This window comes from Apaloderma vittatum, unplaced genomic scaffold, assembly GCF_000703405.1.
Source record: "Apaloderma vittatum isolate BGI_N311 unplaced genomic scaffold, ASM70340v1 scaffold32221, whole genome shotgun sequence".
Taxonomy (NCBI): domain Eukaryota; kingdom Metazoa; phylum Chordata; class Aves; order Trogoniformes; family Trogonidae; genus Apaloderma; species Apaloderma vittatum.
Genome location: NW_009701280.1, coordinates 1 through 17,973, shown reverse-complemented (window position 1 = coordinate 17,973; position 17,973 = coordinate 1). Strand labels below are relative to the sequence as shown.

At 39.2% G+C, this 17,973-nt stretch overlaps 1 protein-coding gene across 1 annotated transcript; it reads left to right on the top strand.

The window, feature by feature from the left end:
* Nucleotides 1-251: 251 nt before the first annotated feature.
* LOC104281199 (intersectin-2-like) lies at nucleotides 252-17,101 on the top strand (the record flags this gene model as incomplete). The annotated part of the gene is made up of 15 exons (XM_009879105.1): nucleotides 252-447; nucleotides 739-835; nucleotides 2,804-2,946; nucleotides 4,319-4,382; nucleotides 6,234-6,371; nucleotides 6,510-6,595; nucleotides 7,566-7,828; nucleotides 8,521-8,670; nucleotides 8,884-9,024; nucleotides 9,847-9,934; nucleotides 10,524-10,663; nucleotides 11,493-11,573; nucleotides 13,303-13,439; nucleotides 15,397-15,849; nucleotides 16,996-17,101. Coding segments are annotated over exons 1-15 (2,283 nt in total), but the record flags the coding sequence as incomplete, so codon positions are not given.
* Between the last annotated feature and the right edge of the window lie 872 nt (nucleotides 17,102-17,973).

Here is a 17,973-nt window from a genome sequence, read left to right as displayed (position 1 = left end):
TAGATTGCTTGTAAGAATTACTTTTATATATATATATATATATATACATGTTCTTCGGTGTGTTTTCCTCTGTGAGCTGTCTTGTGTAAACTTGAGAGAAAATGTAAATATTACATGTGAGCATCTATTTTAACCCATTGTGTCTCCGGATGCAGATTGATTTGTGTAGTTTGTCCCTAGCATAAAGGACCCACTGTCATTTTGGATCTTCTGTGATATTAAATCATGAATTGTTGGATTTTGCTCTAGGAATGGGTAGTATGCCAAATCTGTCCATGCCAACATCTGTGTCTACGATCACACCGTTAGCTCCCATGCCTCTGACCTCCATGACTTCCATTCCCCCTCTGGTTATCGCTGCTCCCCTGGTGCCTTCTGTCAGTACCTCCTCGTTGCCAAACGGAACAGCCAGCCTTCTGCAGCCTTTGTCTGTACCGTTCTCTTCGAGTGAGTATACTATGGTCCAGTCCTTACTTTCCGAATTGTGAATCTTAACTTTCTCCATAGCTAATTTCAGACAGGAATGCTGATTACTTGCATGCAGGTTTAAAAAAACCCACACTATAATTTTTTTTCCCCAAAGTGTACATTTATCACGCTGGTTCTAACTAGTTAGTCTTAACAACAAGGCAGAGATTAGCTTTTCTTACTTCTCTCAATGCCTTGAGTGTTTATTAGAAAGCATTACCTTGTACCCAGTTGCTTTACATTTTTGTTTGTTTGTTTGTTTTGTTCCAGCGCTGCCTCATACTGGTTCTTTAGGTCCCATGACAGGAGGGTTTGGTGGTACTAGTATGCAGAAGGCACAATCACTGATCGATTTAGGATCTAGCAGGTATGAAAGTTAAGTTTAAAATGGTTATATCTTTAGTATGCCCTCAAACCTTACGGAGCATTTCTGTTTTCAGAGTACGTTCATTTAAAATTAGTCCGCGTAATGTGACCTGCTGAGTCTGAAAATAGTTTGTTTTGCTATGCGTAATAAGTGGTATTTTCAGAAAATCTGACAAAACTATCTAAAGTAACTTGAGAAGCTTAAATGAGAGAAAGTGATGCCAAAAAGCAGAGAATGGACCTTGTTAGTAAATAGGAGTAAAACTGGCCAAGTAGTCATAAAAGCAACATGTATGGATTGATGTGCTTGTTCATTACAGTGGGCACCATGTAATTAGCAGGCGTGTCAGAATAGTATTTGTTACAAGTATTTCTGTTTGAATTTTCTTTACGAATAATAGAAGATTACGAATCTTTGGAATCAGCTGCTCCATTTGACTGATTTCAGAGCTTTGCCTAGTTCAAGTGAGGGGCTAGGCTTGTCGATCCAATTGGGCATCCAGGGAATGGGGTCCCAAAAGGCAGCCCAAGGGGCACCTCAGCCCCAGCTCAGTTCCAGGTGACTCAGAAGGTGCTTCCACCTCTTTGCTGCTGATACAAGGCTGAGGGAGCTGGGATTGCTCAGCCTGGAGAAGAGAGGACTCTGGGGAGACCTTATAACTGCCTTCCAGTACCTACAGGAACATACGGGAGGGCTGGGGAAGGACTTGAGTGTCCGCAATGGGACAAGGGGAAGTGGATTTAAACTGAAGGAGAGTAGGATCTTAGGAAGAAATTCTTCAGTACAAGGGTGGCAAGACTCTGGACTAGATCGCCCAGAGAGGTTGTGGCTGCCCCCTCCCTGGAGATGTTCAAGGCCAGGCTGGATGAGGCCTTGAGCAACCTGGGCTAGAAAGGGCATCCCTGCCCATGGCAGGGAGGTTGAATTAGATGGTCTCTAAGGTCCCTTCCAACCTATGACAACCTGTGATTCTATGATTTAGGATGAACACGTGTTTAACTTCAGGCTTCTCATAGAGATGAGTCCTGTAATCAACTTCTTTTCTTTCTTCCTTTTTTTTTCTTTTTTTTTTTTTTTACTTGGAAGGATTTCCTTTGCTTGTAATGTTGCGGAGTGGTTCTTCAGTGTTGCTGTTGACAGCATTTTCACTATCCTGTTATCTAATTCCATGCACAGGATATCTATCAGCATCATGCCCAAAAGGCTTTGTTTACATCAGCATTCTTTACTTTATTGCCTTGGAGAACACTGCAAATAGTTCTTTACTTGACAGAGTAGGGGATTACCTTAAACCAGGCAGGCTTGGATCCACCTGGTTTTGTCTGATCTTCAAAGAAGCAACACTGAAAGTTCTGGGAGTTGCAGGGAGACATTTGTTGGTATAACTAAACACTCCATCAAGCACTGGTCTGCGGCAACTGAATGAGTTGGAAAAGCTCAGGCTGTCATTTTCACTGATGAAAAGAATAGTTAGAGGTATGATAAAACAGCTTCAGCAGTTTCAGAAGCTTCTTTTGGTTGTGAGTTTATCATTTTTATGCTTATAGTTATTCATTTGCATGCCTCTTAGTACTACTTAAACATCTGCCCTGTGTTTTAGAGCCCCTGTGAACATTCTTGTGAAACTTAAGATGTTTTTCTATGGTGTCCTATAGTGTTGTTTTGCAGTAGTGGACTTAAGAATTATGTGGCATAAGTGCCTGTGATACCAAGGGAACAAGACTGTAAAATCGAGAGTTTCCTTTTAGATATGTGTTCCTACTTTTGCAGTAAAATTCCGTATTAATCATGAAAATACTTACAGCAAGTTAGCAGAGGTCAAACTTTATGGAATGTGTTATATATATGTTATATGTTACATATGTTATATATAGCAGAATATGTTATATATGTTATATATTTTTGGTTGCAATGCCTGTTTATTAAGTCAAGTAACTTAGAGTTCTTTCTCTTTAAATTGTATTACAGTTCAAATTCTTCCTCTAGTGCTTCACTAGCTGGGAATTCACCAAAGATTGTATCCACAGACTGGGCAGTTCCTCAGGCCTCCAGATTAAAATACAGACAGAAATTTAACAGTCTTGACAAAAGTATGAGTGGATATTTATCAGGTGAGTATGGCATTTGATATGGAGAGGGGGAACCAGCAGTGTTTTCTGCCTCTGGAACACTGCAGGCAGAGGGATGGAACCCCAGCGTGGGGTTTGACTTCCATGTGAAATACAAACTGAAATCACTGACATTCAGACCTGTGCAAGAGAGAGTGAGTTACAGCTACTGGTTCTGGTCAGCCAAGAAATGAGAACAACCATCAGTTCGTTGGCTTGGGCTCGGTGTTAGACCTCGAGGAGCCCAGGGAGGCAGGAGACTCCTCAGTTGGACTGAGGGAGCTACAGCAGCAGTGGAGGGGAAGAAGAGAGTGGCAGCGGTGGCATCTAAGCAGAAGGGCCCTAGAACCGTAAGGCTGGGCAAGTTGGCTCTGTGAACTCGGCAGTTGTTTTTCAAGCATCACTCTTGGGACTGAGACTCTTTCTTACAACTTTGTAAAGTGGAGGACACCACCTCCTCATCATCATCATTTTTGTGCTGTGTGCTCCTCTGTGTCTGTATTAGTAAATGCTTAGATATTTGCGCTTTATCTTTTCCAAGAAAAGTTTAGGAAGGACACCGCAGTACTGCAGCTGTTGGTTGGAATTTTTCAAAAGAAGTTTAAGGGAGCCGTTCTTTCCCAGTTGATTTTCAGTGATATTTGTGCTGTGCCATGGCGTTACGGTGGTTTCAGAAGACTTCACACAAAGTTCGTACAGGAGTAGACTTTTATGAAAGTTCTTGTCAGACTGGATTGCTCGCTGTAATGCAGCGAGTTGAGCACTGGGCAGGCAGTTAGATGACGTAAATTCAGTTTATATGTCTGTAGCCAACTAGATTTCCCATTTTAAATAAGCATTTTTTAAGCTTCTGCCTCCTAGCCTACAAAAAAGGAGGACAATTCTCTCTTTCAAGACAGGGACTCAATGCGTTAGGTGTTGTTCAGTTGACTTTGGGCTGAAGGTCTCGTTGACCTGCCTAAAGTGGTGTACAGTTCTTAGCTCTCAAAGGAAAGCTGACAGCTTTCCAGGATGCCAGCTCAAGCTTTAGGTAGGCAGTCAGCTGTGCTTTTGTAACAGCTGCGGGGATTACCATAAATATTCATTTTTCACGTCAGCTTTTCTGTTAGGTGCTCTGAGTGAAAAAATAAATTAAAAATACAAGAATACTCGTATCTTTATTGTGTTCGGGTTGTAATGCCTTTTGTTAAGCCTGGAAGTAAAGTCAACTGTCAGGCACTGATGAAAATGGATTAGATTAGTATTAAAAATAAACATGCCCCAGTTCATGACCCATTTCTTTTTTTTCTATTTTTTCTTTTTTTTTTTTTTTCCTACATGAGAATCTTTGTTCAAAGTGTTTATTTTTATTAAAATCTTTTACACTTTCACTAAGGATTTCAAGCAAGGAATGCCCTTCTCCAATCAAACCTTTCACAGACTCAGCTGGCTACAATTTGGTAAGTTTAGCTACTGATTATGAATTCAGTGCATTTATGGTGTTAAGAGAAAATATCCCTTCTTAATTTCTTATTCAGTAAAGTACACCATAGATCTGAAGTAAAAAACTGAAACTAAGCTACTTCTTAAACTAGTTTCGTCATTAGTACATTTTCAAAAGACACCTTGACTTAATTTTTTAATTTTTTCACTCTTTGTGTGTGTTTGTTAAAGCCCATATAATAGTTTAGCTATTAATTTCAATTTCTGATTCAGCGATGTGCTGGTTTAGTAGAGAAGAGGGTTTGTTCATTTTAAAAGTAGAATTCCAAAATCAAGTGTGTTAGTGGTAAAATGGAGAAACGTTAAAAATGAAGTAACCAGTCACATTTGTAGGGTTTTACTGCAGTTCCCATAAAGATATTTGCATTTTAGGCATTTGTGAAGACTTGCCTTTACTGTGGTGACAGAAATGGTTACAGCTGTATGAAAGCTGGAATAATCTGCCTGGCTAGATGGGATAGTTTGGGTTACACCTTTGGACATAGCTCGGCTGATACGCATGAAAATATACTGGCGCAGCAGAATTCCCAACCACTTGATGCTTTACATCCCTTCCTGAGTTCCATTTCTTCGTCATCTTTATCCCAGGGCGGTCATTTGTTTGTCTCTAGCAGCAGCAAGCTGAAATATTCCTTGTATTCATTCAGCTCGTTTGGTTGCGCGCTGTGAGGGTGATAAAGGGAGCGTCAGGTCGTGTTCCTCTGTGGGGAAATCGAGCAGGGACTGTTTTCCTCCTGGTGCCTCACCTGAAGATGTAGTAGCCGGTGTGGGGGGGTCTGTGTACCCCTGTAGAGGATTAACAGCCCGAGTTTCTCTTTTGCCCAAAGTAAGGAATTACCACCGTTCCTGCCAGGGTCCTGTATTCATGGTAATGACTATAAAAACAGGGCTGTCGGGTGTGAATAGTGCTGGTCTATGAACACACAAAAAAATCTTGTTTCATCATGTCCTGCTTTTGTTTTTCACTGTGGTATGTGTAGGGGTGCTGGCGATTTTTTGTTTGCTTAATTGTTTCCTTTTTGGTTCTAGTAAGGTTTTTATTAACCGCTTTTTCCCTTTTTTTTAACAAGCAGTTATTTTTTTAAGCATTTGACTTCAGTGCAGTGTAAGGACACATTCCTGCAGTTACAGCTACATAGACAGTTCTCTGAGAAAGGTTCCTGCTTCCTTGCCTGCGTCTCTGGACCCCCACACAGCACCCCCTGCCCCCAGTGTTGTGGGGGAAGCATTTTGCAGGCTCATGGTACGATCGTGCCGTTTGCTTTCTCCAAAGGGGTGGGTGATCCTTTTCCTACCAGGTGCAGAGAACTCTGGGGCAGCTCACGTCTTCTCCTGCACTGTCGAGGAGACACAAGGTGGAGAGGGAAAGGAATTCTACGCAAAGGTTCCTGTTGTAGAATTTGATGTAATTTTATGTAATGTTTTCTTCTGCTTTGAAAAAAAATATTGAAAAAGTGGTTTCCAGCATTTTGAGCTGATAAAGAACAGTCCTGAATTCTTTTCCCAGCTCTTCTCTTGGTGATGCAGTAAATAAAGAGATGTCTCTTAGCCTCTTCTGTCCTCTTTGCTGTATTTTAAGAAAACATCTGAATAGCAGTATGTCATTAAACAATATCTGCCTTCATCAGCTATTCATGCCAGTAATTGTAATTATTTTTACCAGAACATTTCACAGGAGTTTCTTCTGAGAAATTCCTTTTCGCAGGAATCTCCTCTAAAAGTAATTTTTACGGTAAACTCTTTCAGCTTTCATTTGCGAGGGACTGTGATGTGTGGTTCTAATTGTTATTGCTGTTAAAACCGTGCAGGTCGTTGGCCGATATAGATGGAGATGGGCAGCTGAAAGCTGACGAGTTTGTGTTAGCCATGCACCTAACTGATATGGCCAAAGCCGGACAGCCTCTGCCACTCACTCTGCCTCTTGAACTGGTGCCACCTTCTTTCAGGTATATATCACTGAGGACAATGAAACAGAATATTTTATATATATACACACACGAATGATACGTATTTTTTATATATAAAAAGAAAATAACTGTCATATTTCCTCTAACAACAGTAGTGTGGGGTTTTTTTTCCACCAGGAGTGGAAAATGTACTGAAAATATTAATGGAACTCTGCCATCTTATCAGCCTGTGCAAGAGGAGGAGCCACAGAAAAAACAGCCAGGTAAAATAGAGTTCACATTCTTGATGGATAGAGCTGTCTTTGGAGGGCACAGAAATCTTTAAGAAGTGGAAAACATAATCAAATCCCTAGAGAGCTTCATTTCAAGAGCTTGATCTCTTTTAACTTGGATGGTAGGAACGTTGTTAAGTGAATGTAGTCAGCCTAGTACATCTAATAGAATTGAGAAAGCAGAGACAGGTGCTGTTTTTAGCTGTTGGAAAGGGAAAGTGTGCTGATTAATAATGTATTTTGGGACAGAAATCCTATGTGGCCAAATAGTGCCGTGCTACTGCAAATTTTTTTTTTTTGGTTGAACATTCCCGGCATTTCTTTGTTCTGGACATTGGCAAAGCAAAGGCTTCCAATGTAGTTTAATTCTCTGAAAACGAGAGGCATTTTGCATAGATTCTGCTATTGACTCCCTGATGCTACCGGCAAAGGTGTCTTACGTGCACGCTGCGAGACCTGACTTGCCTTTTCTTTTTGAAGGGTGGTTGCCAAGAGCCTAAGCCGTTCCTTTGGATCTCCTTTTATGCTGCACGGCACTAATTGAGCTTGATCCTGTTTTGTTTTCTGCTTTTTTAAACTCTGGGATCCCTTCCAGCCAACACCCTTAAAAACTGAGTGCTTTCTCTGTGCATTAATGTTTCTTGCACAGTGGAAAACCATTTTAACAGAAGATAGTCTTTTCCTAGCTTATAAAAGCTGTTTGTTTAGGTTTCCTCTAAAATGCAAATAATTTTAAACTAAGACTTTTTTTTTTCCCCCAACTGGACCAGATGTAGGAAAATATGGTATTTTTGAAAAGAAAAATAACACTGTAACAAATACAGGATGCTTGTATCATCCATGACCCAACAAACCTGAGCTTGCCAAAAAGAAAGTATCTGTCTTTAGTGGCATAACTGAGATAGTTGTTTGAGAGCAGTGTTTTGCACAGGACAGAAATAACTACCTTTCCTTACTTCAGTGACATTTGAGGACAAAAGGAAAGCCAACTATGAGAGGGGAAATATGGAGCTGGAAAAACGCCGTCAGGTCCTGTTGGAGCAGCAGCAGCGAGAGGCTGAACGGAAGGCTCAGAAAGAAAGAGAAGAACAAGAGCGAAGAGAGAGAGAACGTCAGGAACAGGAGCGGAAAAGACAACTTGAGATGGAAAGGCAGCTGGAGAGACAGCGAGAGTTGGAAAGACAAAGGGAAGAAGAAAGGAGGAAAGAAATAGAAAGACGGGAGGTTGTTTTCTTGAAATTGTTTTTTCATGCTTTAAAGAAGTGTGTCCACTTGACCGAGCATTCGGGGTTTGAGTGCTGGCTTTGCTTCTGCGTCCTCTCATGGCTGTTGACGGGTTGTCTTGGAGAGTGAGCATCGTTTGTGTCTGAAAACCTTGGGTCTGTTACAAACGAATCGGGTGTTGGTGCAGGCTGAAGATTTTCAGATACTTCATAGGACAGATGAGGTTTTTTTGGACAGATCTCTTGCACGTATGCAACAAATCTGTATACCAAACAAGATTGTGCTGAATTTATAATTAATATTATTTTGACGGTTGAACTTGAGACAAATTTACTTCTACTTGGCATCTCAGCGCATGAATAAGACTTGCATTTATTATGTAATTCCATGAAATACTCAAAGCTGGTTATGAGCAGTATCTGTCAATGTGCTCATTTATGGGCAGTGTTCCAAGCTAAACAGGCTCCCTGTCTGAATTTTGTAGCTTTTTTTCATCCAGTGTTAGGAGCACGGCATGAAGAATCTTACAGGATCACTTCCTTTGTTCTTTGATGCTGAAGTATGTAAGACCACTTTATGAGAGACACTATGCTGTGCTGCTGTTAGGCTCTTTAGAAATCGAGCGCGTTATATTACATCATAGTCTTCCGAGTTCTGCATCTCCGTTGTAATTTAAGGTAATTTTTGTGCAGGCAGCAAAGCAAGAACTTGAGCGTCAGCGACGGTTGGAATGGGAGAGGATTCGTCGCCAAGAACTTCTTAACCAACGTAACAGGGAGCAAGAAGAAATTGTCAAGTTGACCTCCAAAAAGAAGAGCCTTAATCTTGAATTAGAAGCCCTGGTAATACAGAAATTTCACTACACATCTTGAAATACAGTATTTTAAAGTGTGCATTAATGGCCCACTAGGAGTTTTGATCTGTTTTAGATGAGCAGTCTAAAGCAGGTATTTTGGGTGGGTTTAAAGAATTGATCATAAACTAATCTGCCCACAGATTTAGAGGAGAAGCGATTTTGCCACGTGTGGTACCGTTTGTTTTTAATTTCTTGCTAGACGGACAAACATCAGCAAATCTCAGGCAGATTGCAAGATATTCGAAGCAAAAAGCAAATTCGAAAAAACGAACTGGAAGCTTTAGATAGGAAGTATGACCAAGCAATTATGGAAGTCAAGCAACTACAGCAACAGCTTCAGGTATGTAACTCTCTGCTAAGCTTTTAGTTTTCCTTTGCTTTCTGTTTTGTGTTACCGTAACCCTGCCGGCCGAGAATATATTCCCGTAGGGAGGAACAGTGAGTCAATCTGATAATAGCAGAGAGAGGAAATGGGCAAGGCCATCAACATTGCAGAGATTTTTAGTTTTATTTATGGTGTTCAAGGAGTGATTGTAGGTACTACAGCAAGCTCTGCTAGTTGAGCAAGGACAGTTGTCAAAACCTCTGCTGTTCTTTTGTGAACAATAGTGACTTGTCTTTTAATTACAAATTCTTTTTTGGCTCCAGACTCAAAATTTTTATGAGGAAGATTTTCCTGTATGCAAAACAAGTTGGTATTTGGGTTGCATTATCTTGCTGCTTTTTTTCCTTTTTTCTCTCTCTTTGAAGAGCAAGATTATTTCAAATCAGTTGGCTAGCATAAATCATCCTCTATTATTTTGACGTAATGCTCTTGTGTGTCAGGGAAAACTTCTTTTTTTGTTCCTGTGTGTTCTCAGAAAATTACTGTTTTATGTTAGACTCTAGGCGGTTAAATATTCTCATGATAATATTTACGCTTTTAGTGTATCTCCTTATTTTTTTTTCTAGCTGTGTTAATGTTTTTGGGTCAAAAAATAATCAGTTTTAATAGTGTTTACGTTGAGAGTACAGAAGTCATTTTTTCCTCTACCCTGTAATGATAACTTGCATTCACGTTTCATTAACATGAGTTGAAGTTATGTTTGAAAATTCACCAGTTTTTGCTTACTGATTCATAAACAATGTTAAAAATTTGTTATATTCTCTTTGATATGTACAGGAGCATCAGAATAAACTGATCTATTTAGTTCCTGAAAAGCAGTTGTTAAGTGAAAGAATTAAAAACGCTGAACTTGAAAACACTCAGAGTAAGTGTCTTCAAATGAATTCTCTTCTGTTTGCATTGCTGGCTTTTCATCATGTGCTAAAAAAAAAGGGGAAAAAATTGCTGAAGGATACAGAGGTGTTAGTCACACCCTTACGTTTCTATCTTTTCAGTGTCATCGTGGCATTGTGTCATCTGCATTCCATTATTTTGTTCATGTTCTAAATAAGGGACAAACAAATATTTTTGCAAGAAGACACAGGTTTTGCTTGAAACTTTGTTTATACAGATGGTACAGCCCACAGATAGTACTACACTTTGTCTTTTCCTGGTGGTGTAAACTCAAGGGAGTTCGTTTCTGTAAAATTTACACTAGTCTTTACATCAGATCACACCTGAAGTCCCTATCTAGAGAAACAAGCTATGAATTGATCTGATATTAAAGAAAGCAACTTACAAATTATTCTGTGTATATTACAGTTAATGCCTGTATATCTCAAATGTTGGGACTATTTCTGCTCTGTGTAGTCCAGGAATTTTTGTGAGGAGAGAGGTTGGGAATGTATGTATTTTAGGAAAATAATTAGTGAAAACAGAAATCCTTATGAAATTGCTTGTCTTTCCTCATGCAGGTCCGGGAATCAGCTCAGTGCACAAGAGGTCCCTAGAAAAAGAAGAATTATGCCAAAGACTTAAGGAACAATTAGATGCCCTGGAGAAAGAAACTGCTTCTAAACTTGCTGAAATGGATGCATTTAACAGTCAGCTTAAGGTACATATATTATCTAAATACTTAGTCTTAAGTAAGGAGTATCTTTATTTCTCCCTCCAGTCATAAGGAGTGGTGGCACTTCTGCCAGGCTTCCAAAAAGCTTTCCTAAACTTCCGGTGTCAGATAAGAATTACCAAAAGTCTTGGAGTAAATAATGCGATAGAAATGCACTAAAACTATTGCTAACATACTAAAATACAGATTTCTCGCTAATCATTGCTTTGCATGAGTCAACTGTAGCTCACCCTCAACTTTTGCCTTCTAGAATTCATTCTGACTTAGAACTGCAATTTTGCAGGCCCTTGGCTACTATTTTTCAGTTGTGGACTGAACATTTAACTTCTTTTGAGAGAAGTACGTGGTTTCACGGTACGTCGTACAAGATCTCGTAGCAGACTTAGGTGTTATCCTAAAAGTAAACATAGGCCACTAATTTGTGTAGAAGTGAAGAAATACTGGCCCTGAAGGCATTTTTGTTGGAGGCACCCATTGACTTCTCTAAAAACACTGGCAGCTCTCAGTCTCACTTGATTTACCAGCTCACAACCAGTGGTGCTGATGTGAACTTTATTCTTAAGCAATGTATTTTTGCTTGGCCAGGGTGAGGGTGCTGCGCTCGCCAACAAAAAACAACGGAAAGAAAAAAATGTAATCGTTTAGGGAGTTTCTTCTTAAAAAATGACTGTGCGTAACACACGTTTTTAGTTACTTGTTTGTTGCATGGCTTGCTGTGTTCAGTGGCTGCATCCACAGTTCAGTCTTCCCTAAAATATATTTTTCAAAATGCAATGCAAAGATTAATTGGCTTTTTATCTACCTTATCTTACAGCGTGAGAATATGGATGATTCTGTCCTTCAGTGCCTTTTGTCTCTGCTAAGCTGTCTCAACAACCTCTTCCTCTTACTTAAGGTTATTTTCTAATCTTTAGTTCTTTTGGTTTTTAATGATTTCACATTTTTTTCTCTGCTTACCCTTTCTGTTTGGATGTTCAACTTCTATTAAATAATTCTCTTAAGAGAAAAGCAATAGGCTCTTTTTCTTTCTGCTAGCTTTAACATGCTCTTAAAGACTTAAAAATTTCTGACCTGCTTAGAAATCCGAACTGCAAAATACTGATAAGCCATTTTATTTCTTAATAGACTATGTTCACTATGTTGTTTTACCCACATATTTTTCTTTTTAGTTAAGGTAATGTCAACCAAAACCACACTGTCGTAGATGGAAACAGTGCCTTCCCCACTTTTCCATCTGTTGCTGTCTACCATATCCATGTATCTTATCTGTGAATCAGGTTATATGAGTTCTCATCCAAGTTTAAAAGTCTAGAAATAGCATCAGTACCCAGATTATGACATATGGCAGATGACATGGCAAATGCAGTGCTGTTAAACCTCCAGATTAACCCAGTACTAAAACCTACTTGCTGTTTTTCCGCAACACTGCTTTTGTCTGCTGGGGTCAGAAATCTGGCTTTGAGAATAATACATAAGGAAAAAAAAAAACGGAATTAGTTAACTGACCTTTCTATTTTGGATAAGGGTTATTCTGTCCTCAAGCCAAAGATACAACAGTTTTTAAAATACAGGTTTGTTTATTCAGTTTCTATGCAGAATGAGAAGAAAGGTATTCTCCAATGAATGTGTTTGGGGGAAAAATTGTAGTCATTTGCTTGATTTAGTTTGTTGCTACAGAGACTTCAACTGACACAGAAGTCCTCTTATATAAATCGCTGAATATCTCTAAGGCAGCTGGAGTATTGGTAGAGGTGCATATTGTAGTGGGAATAGATCATTCTTGCTTAATTTGCATTTATGAGATCAGATATGAAGTCAGGGCATACCTGTTGCGTTGCTCAGTCTGTATCAATAGGAGTCCTGGAAAAAATCATGTAGTATCTTACAGGTGTTTTTTAACATGGTGAAGTACAATCTGAAGTAATTCTATTATTGTTGATTTTTTTTTTCTGTAAGTTTAATTATCCCAAAGATTCATGCTGATTTTCTGCTTTGAAAAAGTTTGTTGTCAGGGAGATGGAATAGGATGTGTTCAAAAGAAAAAGGGTAACATAGTGAAGTTTACAAAAATAGGAAAACTCCAGTCTGAGTTGATTTCTTTAGGCTACGGCTTCCTACAGTGGTAAGCCTGCAGGATATTTTTATTGAGTTTTTCTGTTTTAATTATGGGACCAATCATTGAGAAAGCAGTGCAAAAGCCCTACTGAAGGGATGCACTCTCACTTATATGGTATTGTGTTGACTTTCAGTTGAAGTCTGCCTCCATGTAGTTATTTAAAATATGCATCATTGCCTTCTATGTCCTTAGATAACATTGTGTTCCAACACTCCGTTTGCTGTCTTCCCTTCTCCTCAGCCGTATTTGCCATTTCCATCAGGCGCATGACTGGAAGGGCTCTTTGAAAGCCTAAGTTACGTCAAAGGCTTTGCAAATCTGCCATCTCCTTTTATACTTTTGTTTATTTGGCTTTCTTTACAGTGACCTCCAAGGACTATTAATAACTGTAAGATTATTTTGTCCATTTGTATTAAAACTGGGATCACAAAACATTAAAATGCCTGGATGCTTTTCTCAAAAGATTGGCTTTGTTCCTTTGATCTACATCATTGTGTTTCCTCCTTAGGACCTGAGAGAAAGTTACAGTACGCAGCAGTTAGCTTTGGAACAGCTCCACAGGATCAAACAGGACAAAATAAGAGAGGTAGAAAAAAGAAGAGCTGAACTTGCACAGAAGAAGCGCCTGGAAGATGAGGCTGCAAGGTACCGTCCCTGAATGTATCACCACTGCAGTTTTTAAAGTAAAAGAATGCTGTGGGGACTTTAAGACACTGACTGTAATAAGCAAGAGGTCTGCTTAGTAAAAATACATCCTACAGACTTGCCTCAAAGAAAATGTTTTATATGGAGTACTACTACTGATGTAAGACGCTTTGAATTTCCTTTTTCCCATCTGTTTTTATCTTCTTTTTAAAAAAGAACCTTGTCTTATAATTCAGATAAACCGAGTAGTCACTTTTGCTAATCAGATTTTTAGGTCCTTTAATAGATAATTGTCTTATATTTTGTATTTTCTGCCTTGTTTTGCTCACCTTTCCAAGATCTGACCTATTTCCTTAAAAGCGGTCCTGACTGAGTAGGTACAAGTTCTTTGGCATGTATGGCCAGACACTTGTGAGACTGATACTTAAGACAATAGGGAGAGCATTGACTGCTTGATTTCTGTGTTAATCTTGAAAGCTTGATGAGTGAGCAGGCTCTGAGTTTTAAATTTGATTCCTGTTTGAGGAGGATAATGACAAAATGCGAATATACATGTGAGAGAGTCATCCTGTCATGTGTGCGCTCCTGGTTTTGCTCAGCCCAGCCTTGTATCGAGCACTCAAACTTTACTCTTGTCAACTCTTGGATTCTCATGGTCATGTTCCCCACTAGTTCTATTTTCTTTTGTTTCATTGATTAAGAAACCATAGCTTCTAAGGTGTGATTCTGCCTACCTCTGCTTTTCCTCCCTCCAGACTTTGTGCTCTCAGCTGCCTATTTTATGCTTGGCAGCCCTGGATAGAAAAGGTGCCAGAGAGTGTGGCTGGGTGCCCTCGGTGGGAAGTCCTCAGCTCTGAAGTTGCTTTGGTTTTGACTTCTTCAGGGAATTGCTGCATTTTGTCTTTTTAATTTGAGGGAGACTTTCTTTTTCAAGGGTTCATGTTTGTTTTGACTGTTTTTAACGAAGCAGAGCTAGTGACCTTGTAGTGTGATTAACTCATGACAGCGTTTTTCTGTGACACTGCGATGGAGTTTCATAATATTTTGGACAGTCCCTTTAAGAGAACCATATGCCACGTGTATAATGACATCCCATTAATTTTTTCTGTTGAACATAACCATCTGATAGAGTAACAGTCTTACTGCATGTACTACTGCTTCACTTCTACTAGGTCTTCTCATGTGGTTGAAAACAATAAAATGACCATCAGATAAGTGGACCTCACACAGTGATTTGATGAAGCAGTCTCGTCTAGGCATGGTTCCTCCTCAACAAGCTCTTCAGAAGGTGGCCCAAAGGGTTAGGTCCAGTCTTTTCAGAAGAAGGATCTTGACCGCTACAACACAATGATTTTTAAGGGTGTTGAGTTGGATAATAACTTCTTTGGAGAGAAGAGGCACAGGATAAAATCTGAGTAATTTCAGAGAATACAGTCAGGTTTCAAGATTCAGTCGTCTGAAGAGTGTGGCAGTGGTGGGATAAGCATGTTGAATAGGTTACAACTGCTGAAGGCAAAAAAATTGAAGTAACATACATCAGTATGCAGTGGCTGTTTTAATGTACCTACTAGAGTGAAATTTTGTTACTAGTCTGTTTGGCTATCTTAGTTTCCAGTCATGAGATTTGGATACTACCTTAGTGGACAGCTTAAAACCACCTTTGTTCAGTTAACAGATCATTTCTTGGACATTGGGATGCAGCTGAGCAGAAGTGCTCACAGCAATATGTAACCAAGTGTTTCTATACGAAGAATTTTAATCCATTTGCTATTTATGTGTGAAATGCACTGATACTCGTGTTAAGACGTGGTCTCCTGTGGAAGAGCCGTATTGGCCAGCGAGAAAAGTAGTTGATATCATAGACTCAGTCTTACTTAGAAGTGCAGTTGATTGCTCATGAACACAATCTCATTCCTTTTTATCTGAATGTTTGCCCACCCCTCTGTCATTCTTTCAGAAAAGCAAAAAGGGAGAAGGAGAGCCGATGGCAGGAAAATATCCGAAGGGAAGAGGAAGAGAAAAAGAAACGACTGGAGGAAGAACGAATGCAGGAAAAAGTTCAAGAAAAGCTGAAAGCTGAAGAAGCTCTGATGAGAGAAAGGGAAAACAAACAACAGCTTCATGCAGAGGAGGAGAAAATTAGGCCAGCCATGATATTGAGGGAGACAGAACAACAAAGGCAGAGGCAACTGGAAGAAGATAAAAGAAAGCAAGAACAAATTGCAAGAGAAGCTGAAGAGAGGCATAAGCAGAATGAAGAAATAAAGAAGTTAAAAGAAGCGACCAATTCTCAAGAGGTGGAGAAACACACTTCCATATTAAACATAAATGAGAAGCTTGCAGATCTGTTGAAACCAACAGAGGGTAAAAGTCTTAAGCCACCCTGGAAAAATGAAGGTAATCTTAGTCTGTTAGATTTTGGCTTTAATGGTTCTTCTTTTCCTGAGTGTTCTTTCATTCTTTGGAAGTATTATTGCTGTCGTGATGCCGTGGCAGGGTTATTGTCTAAAATATTGTAACAAAACCCCAACAACGTTTCATGTCTTTAGGAATAGATTGTCCTGTTACCTTAGGTTACTTTCATCGATTTTCAGTGCCTAGGACTCTGATGACAAATCTTCTGGTGATCATGGCTAACAAATAACAGACACTGGAAACAGCAATATTTTAGCTTTTTCCTATGTCCTGCCCTTTCTGTCATTAAAGCAGAATGCTAATACGGAGGAGTTCTGTGCAGTAATGAGTGGATGAGAATGTAACACTCAGCAAAGTGATTTATTAACTTTGACATTATTTCTACATTACTCAATGCCTCTTACTAAAAACAAAGAACTGAAGTCATCCTAGCTCTAGTTGTGGGACTTGAAAAAACACTGATTTAACAATATTTTCTGGTAAAGGCCGTTTTGATTAGTTCCACCTTTAATTAGTTCTTGTCAGTTTTTATTAGCTACTTTTATCACCGAATTCAGCAAGAACCAGATTGGAACAGAGCTGAAAGATATTTGCACAGCTCACCTATACCTTGTGAAATATTCACTGTTAGCAACATCGATCACAGTCCTGGGCAGCAAAGATGCAAAGGAAATATAAATGGTGGCCTTACAGGCTCTCAGGTAAAATCTTCACACCTGGTGCTGAACACTTTCAGCTGTGGCAGTGGTATCTTTTCAACTAGGATGATGATGATGATGATGATGATGTTAGACAAGACTATATTAAAAAATTGGCCTACCCAAAGCAGCTTGACAAGGAAAGATAAGAATATAAAGATGTCATTTTTTCACTTCAGAAGACAGCACGTTTTATCACCTGTGTCATGTTTGCTGTGACTGGCACGTTGAACACTTGCGCTGCATGCGTCCCATTGGCCTGTTGTAGTTTGGGATCTCCTTCGATACTTGCGTCGTGTCTGTGGGGCAAGAACAGTTCTTCTGTTCTAGTTGCATAGAATGGTAGGGTGCCAACTAAGTGCATCTCTTGAGGCTGTATTGATACGATGGCTAGTTTTCACAGTTTTCACAGTTTTCACTAGTTTTCTTATCCTTTCAGGCAGTGCAGAGTCTAGGAATTCAGTTGCCTTGGTAAATTACAGAGCTTTATATCCATTTGAAGCAAGGAATCATGATGAGATGAGCTTTAATACCGGGGATATAATTCAGGTGAGTTTTGCCATTGATGTTTAACTTGCAAAAACCCAGCCTTGCTTCCACAGCCTTGAGATGCACCAGGGTCTTAAGTGTCAAAACCATTATCTTGATATATTTTAAGACTTACTCAAAATTTGTATTCGATTGGGGTTTTTTTTGTGGGGGGTTTTGTTTGGCTGGGTTTTTTTTACATGTGAAATTAAAATTAGTTCAGCTAAAATCTTTCCTTGGATCTTAAACATCTATAGCTGTTGAGAATCTTTAGAATACAGTGGTGAACTGTAAGCAAACTTTCTGAAGCTAATTGATCAGGAACGATGTAGTTGCTACAGTTTGTTGTACACGTACAGGTTGGCCATCAAGTGCCTACTTGACATACAGCTGTAGAAAATAAACATGAATGGCTACATAAAATGACAAAATTATTAATGCCGTTTCAATTCAAATTAAACAAACTAGTTATTTAACAAATATATGTGAAAAGTTCTTGATTTTAATACTGTTTCCTATTGTATTGTTACCATAGATTTCAGCCTCTTATTGGCTGGTCCTTTATAAATGCTCCCTGTTGTAGGTTATTCTGTGTCCATTTTTGTAGCGCGTTTCTGAATTCAGCTGAATATGCTATCTGTAATATTAGCATAAGAAACATCTTCTGTCTTCTCAGTTGAAATCTGTGTTATTTCATGTAACTACAACACTTGTCAGCACACATACTTGTGAAAGAATGTGCATTCAGATGAACCTGTGAAAACTGATTTACAACTGTGATAATACACTTAATGTGTATGTGACTCATATATAGATATATAGACATGTATGGTTCTGTCAAGGGTTAGGGCTGGACCAACTACTAAATAAATTACAGATACTTAATAATAATA